General features: G+C 41.6%; 1 protein-coding gene across 1 annotated transcript in view; it reads right to left on the minus strand.

Moving 5' to 3' along the window:
• Positions 1–13,689, minus strand: part of HMCN1 (hemicentin 1) — a 1,257,483-nt gene that overhangs the window by 624,103 nt on the left and 619,691 nt on the right. Inside the window, exons 36-37 of the mRNA XM_078642741.1 lie at positions 10,111–10,234; positions 3,260–3,361 (exon numbers count right to left, since the gene is read on the minus strand). Coding sequence (XP_078498867.1) covers positions 3,260–3,361; positions 10,111–10,234 — 226 coding nt within the window. The remainder of the gene's footprint in view (positions 1–3,259; positions 3,362–10,110; positions 10,235–13,689) is intronic.

Raw genomic sequence — 13,689 nt, forward strand, 5'->3', positions numbered from 1 at the left:
ATGATTTCAACTAACGCCGGACGACAGCTCACCCAAATATACCTTGGTGACTTCAACCTCCACTGGAATGATCACAATGATGCGGTGGTAAATAGTCTTAAAAATGTCCTCAACGCCCTGGACCTCACACAATTATGCAACAGTCCTACCCATGAGAAAGGTTCTATCCTCGACCTTATCATCGCCAAAGAGGACGCTATTCAACTTGAGTCTATCCAACCTTGTGACTGGTCAGACCATCATATCGTCACATTCTTCATCAATGAAAAAGTCAAACTCAACATGACTCAATCTTCCAGACCTAAAATATGGAAAAGAGACTTGAAAAAACTCAACCCATACGCCCTACCCCTGAACAGCCGCGACCTCCTGCTCCCTCCCACGGGCGCAACAGATGTTCAATCATTGACTGACCACTATCTCAATGCCATGACCTCAATAATTAATGAGGCTGCTCCCATGCAGCTAAAAAGAGTTTCCGCTAAAATCTCCAATCCATGGTACGACGGGAGTCTCAATGAAGATAGACGAGCCATGCGAATGGCAGAGCGCACCTGGAGAACAGCTCCCTCTGCACTGCACCTGAAAACCCTGAAGAAAAAGAGAAACTCCTACTTCAGGAAAATAAAGCGCTCAAAAGCAAACTTCTTCAGCCTCCAGCTCGATCAAGCAAAAAACCGTCCAAGAAAACTGTTCCAGCTAATCAAAACGCAAGCCAAGGAACAACCCCAACCTCTCAGTACTGTGGGCAAAGCACCCTCCTGTGAAGACTTTGCCGCTTTCTTTACCCAAAAAACTGATAACATTAAGAGTGATCTCCGCATTGACGCAAGCCTCTACACCACACCCAACTGCATAACACCCACCGAGCTAAAAAACAATGCCACATGGTCATCCTTTGACACCTACTCCGAAGAAGAAATAGGCAAACTGCTCAGCACCTTGAAACCTTCTAATCACCTCACGGATCCCCTCCCTGCCAACGGTGTCAAAGATTTCACTCCATGGCTCCTTCCACTGTGGACTAAAATTATCAACAGCTCGCTCCAACAAGGAACAATCCCTGACTCCCTCAAAGTCGGACAAGTCACACCCTTACTAAAGAAACCTACGGCCGACCCATCCGACCTAAACAACTACCGTCCCATTACCAATATTCCCACTCTCGCCAAACTACTGGAAAAATGCGCACAACTACAGCTAACTAAACACATTGATCAGTTTGATCTCCTCAACGCTCATCAATCAGGACACAGTACTGAAACTGCTATGACTCACATAATTGACGACGCCCTACAAATGCTGGATCAAAACGATACCTGCCTCCTCATCCTTCTTGATCTCTCCTCAGCATTCGACACTGTTAAACATGAGAACTTACTCGAACTTCTGAACACAAGAATGGGTCTATCTGGGACGGTTCTCAAGTGGTTCATCTCCTTCCTACACAACAGGTCGCAGAAATTCAAGAGTAACAACCTGATGTCCTCGCCAATACCTGTTTCGTTAGGTGTCCCTCAAGGATCCTCCCTATCACCAACTTTGTTCAACCTAGTTATGGAACCTCTCACCACCTTGCTACAAGCATCCAATGTTCTTTTTCACATGTACGCAGATGACACCCAATTATATCTCAAACTACAATCCCCCAATGACATTTTACTCCCGAACTCAACGATCAGAAGCACCCAATCCTGGCTTGCCAATAATCATCTCAAACTCAACGCCCTGAAAACAGAGTTCCTTCTGATCTCACCCGCCGCGAAGATCTCTACCACTCAAACATGGCTTAAACAGCTAACTGCACTCAATGTCCTACCCACCATCGTGGACTCAGCAAAATCTCTAGGCATAACTCTCGACTCCAATCTCAACATGCAGCATCATATCAGCAAGGCTACTAAGGGAGCGAACTTCCAAATCAATACCCTGAGGAAACTCAAACCCTTCTTACCAGCCAAAGACTTCCAAACTGCAGTACAAGCACTAGTAATTCCGCTAATTGAATACGGCAGCATCGCCCTCTGCGGTCTCCCGTTAACCACCACTGCACCCCTAAGAGCCTCTCTAAACGCTGCAGCGAGACTCATCACTGGGTCAAAAAAACACTCGCATATCTCCCCTGACTTGAAATCCTTGAACTGGCTGCCTTTTGAAGCCAGAATACATCTGAAAATCGCATGCTTGACACACAAGGCTGTACACCTGAGCTCTCCCGGATACCTCACCCAGAAACTGTCAATCTCTGGCGGCGCTAGATACACCAGAGGCACAAAGAATCTCCTGTTAAAACCTCGAAGATTCCGGAAGGAAAAGACGTATAAACGCTCTTTCTCTGGAATGGCACCCAGGATCTGGAACTCACTCCCTCCTGAAATCAGGCTCATCCCCTCCGTCACACTTTTTAAGAAGAAAGTAAAAGCTATTCTCATGGCCAAATACACTTGATCTATTAACATGAATCTGCAAAGTCTCTGCACCGATCTGTATTCTTCTCCTCGACCTCTACGACTATGTCTTTTTCCTGTATTATTCTGCTCGATCCCTACGATTATGTGTTTTTCATGTATTATTCTGATTGATCCCTACGAACATGTGCTTTAACTGTATTATTGATTCACTTACCTGACCATCTACATGCAGTATTGATGTACCTGTGCTTTTAGGTTCCCTCACGTACCTACCCATCCCACTTACTACCTATAATGTCCATATACTTAAGGACCTGTTACTCATTCTTTTGTTGGTATTCCCTACTTTGTAAAGCGCTCTGATATCTGCAAAGATCTTGTTCGCGCTATATAAAACTTTCAAAATAAATAAAATAAAAATAAATAGTGCACTTCACTGCATGTTTACATCTTCAGATTCTCTTGAAAGGCACTGTATCTAGCAGGGTGGCAGTTTTCCCGTAGCACAGGGAAAACTGGACACTAGAAAGGGTGAAACTCGCCTGACAAATGAGAGAGAGACAAAGCACGTACACATTCCCTTTTTATCATAAACATGCAGACAATCTAGCTACTAAGGTGAGGTACCTCCGTATTACAGAGATATTGGCCCAACAACTCACTCACTCAATGTTCTACAGCAATAGCGTATAAAATACAGGCAGAGTTTGAGATAGTTCAGGGCAGGTTTGTGAAATACCTAGCTTAGGTTAACAAAAACTCATCATTTGCTGTAAGGAACACCAGGTATAGGTAAATTCATCAACCGATTGACAAGAAATTTGAGGAATGTATATAATGGCACCTACCAGGAACAGGATTCCCAAATGCTATACACTCAAGTTCGATAGGGTTATTCACAACCACAGTTTCATTCTGCATTTCCTCAGCCCCCTCGATACTGGGAGGTTCTGCAAGAAGGTGAAACAAAAACATCAGGGCATGGATTGATGCTCATACTCATGATCAACCTGGAAATCAAAAAATATTCAAAACAACCCACACTACAGGAGGAAGAAAGTCAAAGGGATCCCATCCAGCTCTGGAAGAAGCCCTCTAGCCTGCAGCCCACTGGGAAAAAGCCAGTGGCAGAATGGCCAGTCCAGCCCTTCTCATACTTACAAGCATAGCTGGAGTGGGAAGGTTGGCAGTGAGTGACTCAACTTTAAATCATTAGCATCCTTATAAGTAAAAGTTGCCAGAGGTAGATCTACACTTAAGATTTTTACGCATTTTTTTTTAGATGAAAGAAATTGGAAACCCATGTAGAGGACCCTAAAAGTTTGGAGCGGGATGGGAATTAAGACTCTACGGCAGTTAATGGATGGAGATGGGATTATAAGCTTTGAGGCTTTACAAAAGGATTTTGGAATCCCAGATAATCATTGATTTGTATATGCCCAAATGGCTCGCTGCTTGAAGGCTATTAAACCAAAACCGCCACCCCCAGGTAATAGCCCCCTTTTGGACGCATTGACTAGTGGGTGCAAAAAAAATATTAAGTCCATATATAACATCCTTATTTTAGAGATCCACGACGATGTTGACAAGATTGAGGTAGCATGGACTAGGAAACTCGGAAACCCAAATGTAGACGTTGACTTGGCACTGGTATTGAATAAAAAGATATTTAGAGCCACAAACTTAAGAGCCCAGCACTATAAAACGGTGTTTAATCTATATTATACACCGGCGAAATTATTTGCATGGGGGGTTAGAGCAGATGATACTTGCCCAAGATGTGGGGGTGGACAAGCAGACTTATTGCATATGTTTTTCAATTGCAGACTCCTGACCCCAGTGAAGAATGAGATCGAAACATTTTGGGAGGGGCTGCTAGGTCACAAGATCGATCTATCCCTTACCCTGATGATCTTGGGCACTGACTCTAAACTAAATCTGGGCAAAGAGGAAGAAGATTTGGCGTTTATATCTGTGGCTGTGCTTAGGATTTTGATATCAGCGGGTTGGAAGGATGTTGTGGCACCATCTTTTCAAATGTGGCTATCTAGGCTTCTTGGAATACATAATATTGAGACTTGTCTATATGAGCGAAAGGGGGTGAAAATTCGGGACTTTGGAAGAAGGTTTTGGGCCCCGGTTACTACTTGGAGGCAGACTAATGCTGCAAATGAATGAGTTGTTACTTTGCACAATATATGTTATATGTAATGGTTGATTTTTTTAAGGTACTCGAAATATGAAATGCTAATAAGATGAATTAGGCCTTTTATAACTGACTATCAGAGGTTTTATGCACTTTTTTTTTACTATCGGCCCTAAGTATTTATTTAATGAACTTGTTGATCAATTGCTGTTTTTATGTCCGGATCAATTCAATAATGTATTTTATTTTTGTGATGCATCTGTATTCCCAATAAAAATATTTAAAAAAAAAAAAAAAAAGAAATTGGAAACCCATGGATTTGCCCAGAGGAGGTCTGTGTCTTTTAACAACACTTATTCCCACAATAATTTGGACGCTTGCGCCTTAAATAACCTTCTTGTACTTAATGACGCTGTGCATGTGCTCAAGTAAGATCCTATAACCCCTCAAATATCTGTTGTCTGGTTCATATCAAATGACAAAAGTCAAAATTGCCAAGCAGTTTTAACATGAAAACATGTTATTGTTGCAGTTGGCATACGTAGTTACAGGATTTCCCGCAATCAAAATGGGGGCGAAAAGCCCAGAGGAACTTTGATCTACCATGGTTTTCATTCTAGCTAGAACATCACTATTGTAATTTAAAATACTTAAATAAAATTGAACAGTTAAATCTTGTGGTAACAGTAACTAAATGTAAACAGTATTGTAGTTTTCTTTATTTTCCGGTTTGTTCTTTGAAGCATTTTTCTATTTGTGTTTTTTTTAGAATTGTTAAAATGTCATCACATTCTGTTTCCCTGCTTCCAGGCCCTGATTTTTGGGAGTTTAAAAAAAAATAATGTAACAACTTAGGAGAGTTATGATGCTCCCGCACCCATTTACTGTGTTGGCGCCCTTTTAGTGCTTTTATCACTGTTGCATTCCCTCTGTTATATTAGATAACCATCAATGACATGTTATTTTGTATTTCTCCTGCCAAATTTTCCCACTTTCTCCCACAAAATAATATCCAAATTGATAATAACATTTTCCTTTTGTATTTATTTATTTGTTTGTTTGTATATTTAGGAATGTTATATATTGCTACATGTCACTTTGAAGTTTACTTAAGTTCAGAACATAAATCCAAGATTTTGGGGTAAGATGTGGGGCATGATTCTGATTCCGTATTCCTCACTAATCAGTGGTCCTGGACAGGAGACCTGCTTTTAGCTGAAGCTCCTCTCAGGGCCTGACTGTTTCATCTGTGTGAGAGAAGCTTGTACTGCTGCTTTCTAGACCTTAGATTGCTTGTCTGGCATTCATTGTACAGGCCTACAGGCAGTAGAGAAGTAGATGAGGTTGAACTGTCTAGAGGTCAATGAAGACAGAACTACTACTAGTTTAAGTTTTGACACCACTGTGGCATTACAGTTGTTTGTTCAAGTTCTCTGGGTGAATGTCTTAAAGAAGAATCTTGCAAACAAACCAAAAATATTGGCATAAAGTTTGAATCTTAGCTTAATATGATAGAGAAAATGAATGCAGTTGTGAGCTCTGGCTTGTATTATCTGCACTCGTTGAAGAGAGATTTTCAACTTTTCCCTTTTCAGCAAAATATATTAAGTATGAGCGCCTTAAATGCATTAGAACTAATGATTTTAATGCTTTATACTTTGAATTCCCAGAGAATTAAATTTGCAGATTACCGCTTATTCAGAATATTTATGTTGCTGGTTAGATGAGAGCACAGCTCGCCTGCACTAGAGAGTTTGCATTAGGTGTCAATTAGATAGTTCATTTTGTTGAAATCTTTGTGCTTGGTTCGAAAAAGCAGGAATAATCTTACATCTACCCCTCTGTCTAAGCACTTGAGTATCACTGTACCCGCCACATACTTGGTACTACTGACCAGGCTCTTTCATCTATCCCTAAAGTAAGGCGAGAAAAGATTGGTGGAAGGGTATTCTTAATGTCTCTCACCTTCGGAAATTCATCTGGATCCATACATTTTAAAGTTTAGAAAAGCTCTAAATTCTGATAGTGTACATGTCAGCAATTTTTGACTTAGTCATACAAACTGGCATCTACTGAAATGCCAAGATGCATTACAAAACCCGTTACAAATACAAATACAAAATCTAACCTACAAACACTTTGTATATTACTAATGATGCTTTATAATGCACTATTGTAAGGTTAAAATGTCTCTACTTGGGTTTAGGGATGTCTTTTTTGTGTATTGAAACTCTGGAAAATGGGGAGAAACTGAAAGTTAATGACTGATATAACAGAACTCTGAGATCATGGCAGTTCACTGACCCAAAAGAGTCTGCCTACTGACCCGCGCTTCCTGCTCGCAGAGATCTGCTCGCTCAGTCGGTTTAGTTAGGAAAAGGTCTCAGGGGCCATACTACACTACTACCCTCCATGGGCCATTAGTGTTTATTGGAATGTTAGTCCAATAGGCAAACAAACCTCACTCATATAAAGAAATTCAGTCTACAAACAGACTTGCCTTAGTTTGGAATGTTCACCCCAGTCATTATGTTTTATTCCTTCCATTTAACATGAACCTTTACACCCTTGCAGGCCAGGCTTAACAGCTATCTAGTTATGTCATAGGTGAACTTTAAGAAAGAAATCCATGTACTGTTTTCACTAATAATATACTACCATTATACAAATCTGCTTGGACTTTGGCAGATGCATGGCTCATTCATCTTCAGTCCAAACTCTGTTCAGATTGGTGAAGGAGAAATGGGGCAAGGTTACTGGAGCAATTCAAACGAACCACTGCACATTTTAAGTCCCACAGGAATTTATGCTCGCGCTACAGCAAAGATGCTACATATTTAAAAAAATCTCTCTGAAATTCCCAGTTGATCAGATGTTAAGGTTACAAATCAAATTAGCCATGACATAATCGATAAGATGACGACCAGATTTGGGACAAAGAGGCAGAGCATAGGGCCTGTGTCCAAGGTCTGCTGGGTCTAGTGTAGGACATGCCCAGTAGATTGCAGAGGAAGTGGTTTTAAATGAAGGGTCTTGTCAAAACACAGGCCCGACAGTCACAGCACACAGCTGAACATTATGTCATGTGGAGTGCATTAAGACCATGCTGAGCACTTTAGAGGTTAGACTCTGCAGGCCCTGGAGGAACAGGTCCTGAGTGCAAGTCGTGCACTAAAAAGTACGAGTAAGTAAGTAAGTAAGACAATAATGTATTGTTTGGTTAATAAAAACCTTTAAAATTTTCACATAAAAAAGCATAGCAGAAAGATTCATAATTAAAAAGTTGAAGAACATTTCTTAATAAAACATTTGTTCCTTGTGTTAAAATAGTCAGAGCAATGATCAGTAATTATTATCAAATACATTGAGTTGGCGAAATCTTTGGTCTTTAGATCGGATAGATTATTCCTCTCGAGCTAATTAGATGTAAAAAAAATTTGATGAGTTAGGTACCTGTGCAAGAGTTTGGCAGTACATTTAGTGTAGACGAGAAACGTCGTTCCTGGGGAAATGGACTAAAGCCCTGGTTGCTTGCTAGCTTCAGTTGTCCAACACTATTCAGTCTTGCATAGCAGCTTAGTAAATACATCCTCTAAGGGCTAGTTTAGTGTGCTAACAATAGCAATATTTCTGCAAGGGCCATTCTTTATCTAAACGCTTTTCGAAGAGTTTACGGATACTGTCAACTAAGGTACCTAAAGAAGAATTGAGAAGGGGATAGGGATCAAGGAAACATATTCCAATAGTTAAAATGTCAATGTTTGGGTATCTGTAAAAAGACAACTGTGCAATACTCAATTGATATAGAAACAGCGGCGATGGTGGGTTAATGTAAGCTTATGTCTTCCGGATAGAGGTTGACCAGAATGTTTGTTGTTCACTGAGAAGTGGCTCTGTGAGAGTCTTTTGGTTGCAGTGATAAAGATTGCTACTCACTAAAAGCATGAGGCATGACCACTGGGTTCCTGGGGTAGGGTCTTAACTGAAGGGTGGGGCTGATGACCAGGGCCTGAAACAAGTGCCGATTACCATGGTTATATGTCTAAATATTATCTGACAGGAATATTGTGTCCAAAATATAGTTTACAAAAACAGTAGATACTGATTTTCTATTAACAAATTAAATGTGGAGATATTTTTGTAAACTGTATTTAGGACACCATATTTTTTTCAAAAATATTCTGGTATAATTCAGCTGCTCCTGGCTGCAATGTAAGCTCAGTGAACCATGGGAGTAGGGATGATGAATCCTGAGCTTTTGTGGGGGGCCTGGTCTAAGGTTCAGGCATGCACTTATAGCCCAATGGGCACAGCTGTAGACCAAACACAGCGGCCTCTTGGTATAAAAGAAATGATATAATATAACTGAATACAGGGCCTGATTAAGGCTGCCTGGAACAGCTTCTGGCCTCAGAATTGTTTTCAGTATAGGGTACGTCCAAAGTCATTTCCATAGTTAAGATTCCTAGGTACAGCCAAGTGCTAAGTGCAGTGAAATATGACTTCCACTGTGGTTGAAAGGCTTCTGTGACGCAATTGATGATGTCAATGGCGATGTGATATTTGATATCTCCAGTGATGTCATTTGTAATGTCACAAGTTTTAGCCATGTGTTGATTGTTCTTTGGTCAATGTGGCAAACAGCAATATGGTTAGCATAACTGTATTCCTTTGATATTGAACCATGTCCAGATTTTGCAAAAAGTGGTGGGAAATTGTGTACTGACTTTCTTAGAGCAGTCCTTAATTTTGCGATATGATCAATGTACTAATAGGTCAGATCACAAACTGAAAAGTAACTGGGGGTCGCAGACCTGCCTTTTGTACATTAATTAGGCAGGTTGGTATTTGTGACTCACTGTAACTGGCTACAAACACAAGAATGGCGGCCTCCAAAGAACATCGGACCACCATCCTTGTGTTTTTATTTACAATTGAGATTTTTTTTTTTAAAGCAGTCCATGTTCTTTAAAGGAACCAATGCTGCTTTTAGAAAAGATAAATGCTTCCCATTTGTGGAAACTTTGGGGAAGCAAGCTATTATCCTGATTGCTCTGAGGGTGCCAACATGATTCACAAAGGGGAAGTCTTTCCAAAGGAACACTGTTCCTGTGCGCATTAGTTCCCACCCTATTGAAGGGTCGGTAACTGATCAATAGATTGCAACTGTAATTGCGATTGCAAACAGTTGATACACACAATACTGAATTGCAATTGGGAAGAAACGCCCCTTTCACACCTCTTTTTAATTGTGTTTTATAGGTTGCTAAACCTATTTTATAGGGTAGAATGCTTTACAGACTTGCAACATGGGTTTCAAACATGCAAAAAAGCCAATCTCTGGGTTTGTGACTGCAAACTTGTTTTGTAAATCTGGCCCAAAAGTCTTTCATTATACGAATATGATTTTCAGCTACATGGCATAACCACCTGATTACAAATTGAATATAATGTTATAAAAACTCTACTTAGGCTTTCAAGGATTCATTGAAGTGTGCACTCCACAGTCAAGGAATTCAAGGGAGTGACCAAATTGATAGGAAAAGGTGTTACCATGTACATGCAGCTGGATATGTTGCTGGGCTTCTCCAGCTGCATTGGTTGCCACACAGGTGTACCTTCCAGCATCTTCCAGCAATGCTTTTGCAATCTTCAAAACACGCCCTGAGGATTCCAACTACTCCAGAACAAGAGAAATGGGAGAGAGTTATGCCTGATATTTAAGTAAGACTTTGATTAGTAGGTAGTTTGTACCAGAAACTGCTTCTGAATAGCGCACAAAATAATACAAATAGCTAGTTTTATAAGAAGACATAAAACATATGTACATCATGCTTATGTAAGCGGTTTTGTCATCACTCTTAATCCATTGGTCTGTTCACCTGTCCTTCATATTGTGCTTCCACCCAACACAGCATACAGCATGAGACATTAACTTTCTAGCACTCTGAGTGACAGCATTGTGGCAGATCCCATATGCACAACGGCAAAATAGAAGTCCAATTCTGTGTCAGGGATAGAGGGACAATACTTTACTTTTCCAATCCGTTTTCCTTTTTTTTTGTTTTGCCTTTCTTTTCCATTTGAAGTATGTTTTTAGGTTACAATAATCCAATAGTACCTTTCCTTTTTGCAAATCAGAATCATATTTTTCTGGGATTATCTAAAAAATGTAATGTAAGCAAATGACTGCCACACTTAGTTGGTGGTATGTTTTCTTTTTCTTTCTTCTTTTTTTAATTTTCCATTTATACGCTGTCAATAGAAAAAAAAGTAAACATTGCATAGGCATACCCAGACCAGGCCTTTTGGTTCTGTCGAAGCTTGCTTCTAATGCCGCTAACAATAAAGTTACAGACTGACGTAACTTTGTTTCTGAGAAGGCCAACAATGTAGGCATTCTCTGTCATCCCCTCCCCACCACCCCAAAATTGTCTCCTTTATGTATGCCTGTGCACTGCCGTCAGCAGCACCTCAGCCACTTAGGCATGTGCTGGCCAGGTAACATAATTTCAATTTCTGCCCTTTGCTATGCTGTCCACTCAGCCTGAGGAACCCCTCAGTGCCTAATTTGAGCAGGCGGTTTCCGGTGCTCGGCACCGGCACTTAATTGTCAGCATCAGCTCTAGTGACAGTCCACCACATGGTGCTGTCTGTCTACTTCTGAGATAAGTGCAACAACTATGCTTATTAAGTCAAACCGCATTGAAAATGAATATTAATAGCCTCTTACACCATTATTATAGCGTTGTATGGCCTGAAATAGTCTGAATTGTCACAGTTGTAGGAGTGCGATGGCTAGGTGTTTTGGTGGTAGTATCATTGGCAGCACTGGCAGGGGCAATACGTAGTCCCAGCACTTCATTTTTTACAAATTAAGCACTGGGGCCCCACCTACTCTTGCAGGAGGTCAGTGTGTTAAGAATCACAATACTAAAATTAATGCTTTATGCAACTGCATTCCTAGAGATCTGGGCCTCCACAAGTGGACATATTAGGCCAGTGTTGATTTATATCATGAGGTGGACACGAGGAGATCAATGTAAAATCACCAGGCAATTCAGAATCTGGGCATTGAGAGTTCAACTAACCAAATGGAACTTCATTCAATGTTGCTGGGCTCAGGTGTCAGAAGAAATACCCCTTCTTCCATTTTATTTTAACTATAACAAGTGGCCCAAAGTGTTCAGTCCCTTGCTGACCTGAGTAGTGAGGTAATCGGTTGGGGGGAGTATTTGTTATGTATAACTTCATGCTCAGAGATAAAAGGTTCCACATTGGTCACTGACATAGTGAGGAAAACATTAAGGTCATTTTGGGAGAGGTAAAAGCGCATTGTTTTTCCTGGCATAGTGTTTAAATAAATGAATTCTACAATTAGATCAATTGCAGAGTCAATAATCAGCTCACTCCCCTTGAGGACGGAAAACTCTCTCCGGATTGGCGGCATGCTGAAATCACGGTCTTCCCCAAGCCGGGCCGGCCTCCACATCAATACTCCTCGTATCGCCCTATTTCAATGTTGAACATTGAGGCAAAGTTATTGGCCAAAGCCTTGGACAATCGTATTCTCCCCTATATGCCAGAAATGGTTCACCCGGATCAGGACGGCTTTATGCCCCATCGGGCTACCCGCCACAACATCCGATGGGTGCACAATGCGATTGCGGCCGTTGATCACCTCGGGGGTCCGGCGGCCCTGCTCTTAGCAGACATTGACAGAGCATTCGACTCGTTGGGATGGGTTTATCTGTTTGCTCTTTTGCAACGCCTAAACATAGGCCAACGCCTTATGTCCTATATTAAACTCTTATATACTGACCTTTCGGCCTTGGTCAAAATAGCTGATGCTGTATCGGATCCCTTCTCTATAGGACGTGGTACTCATCAGGGTTGCCCCCTCTCCTCATATTTATTTGCCTTAGCTATGGAAACATTAGCTGCATGGGTTCGTATCGACCCACAGGTAACGACTTTGAATGAACGGGGGTGGGGTTTCGAATCGGATCGCTCTGTATGTGGACGATGTCCTGTTTGTTCTTATAGATCCACATCGGACGAGACTGCATATTCTCCCCATCATGCAGATTTTCGTCCAGCATACTGGCTTGTATGTGAATGCTAAGAAGTCTATTCACTGACCTGCACGTGGGGGTCCGGACATGGGCACCTGGATGGCGGAGGTGACGCTGGCCACACAGGACTGAAATATCTTGGAGTGTACATCTCTGACACCCAATCGGTATCATGGGAAAAAAATATTTCCCCCATCTGGTTGCACACTCAAACAGAGATGGAGTCGTGGTCGCATATGCCCCTCTCTATACTGGGAAGGCCCACAATATTTAAAATGGTGTACCTTCCTCTTCTCCTATACCAACTACAGAACCACCACTTTCAGATAGCACTCTCCTAGTTTCCACAGCTAAACTCCAGGTTGAGCTGCTTTTTGTGGCATGATCAGGCCGCTAGGGTGTCACTCATGACGTGCTTTCAATCAACCTATTGTGGAGGTATAGCAACTCCCAATATCCAATCGTACCATGCAGCATCCCACCTATTGGTTTTAAATGACTGGTGATATGATATTAGCAATGACCTGGCCTATCGGGTAAAGAAATGGCTGATGGGTGATATGCTGTCACACAGACTGCCCTATACACCGAGAGAGCAGTGTAAGCTGCCGCCAGTTACGCTAGTTATCTTTGGTGTGTGGACAGACTCACTGCGTCTGGTGGGGTGGTTGACGGGGGAGACCCCTCTCTGGCAGAGCGTCCTTATGCCACAAGTGACCGCATTAGTAGGATTTAAACAATGGGACACTATAGGTATATCCACTTTGGGCAATGTTATGTATGGCACCACTATGAAGTCTTTCCAGGACCTCAGGCAGGAATATGACATGCCACATGCTCATTTCTACAAATATCTGCAACTGAGACATGCCATATCCCCATATATTACACATTTAGACTCCTTTCCCGAATTCAATGCTATTGAGGCCAAAGTCTTTATGAGGGATTTAGGTGATCACAAAACCACAAAGATCTACCAAACATTAATGACAAATCTTTCCATGACTTTAGATCCCCTCCAGGATAAATGGCAGACGGACGTGGGCCCCTTGGCCAG

This window comes from Lissotriton helveticus, chromosome 1_1, assembly GCF_964261635.1.
Source record: "Lissotriton helveticus chromosome 1_1, aLisHel1.1, whole genome shotgun sequence".
NCBI classification, from domain to species: Eukaryota; Metazoa; Chordata; class Amphibia; order Caudata; family Salamandridae; genus Lissotriton; species Lissotriton helveticus.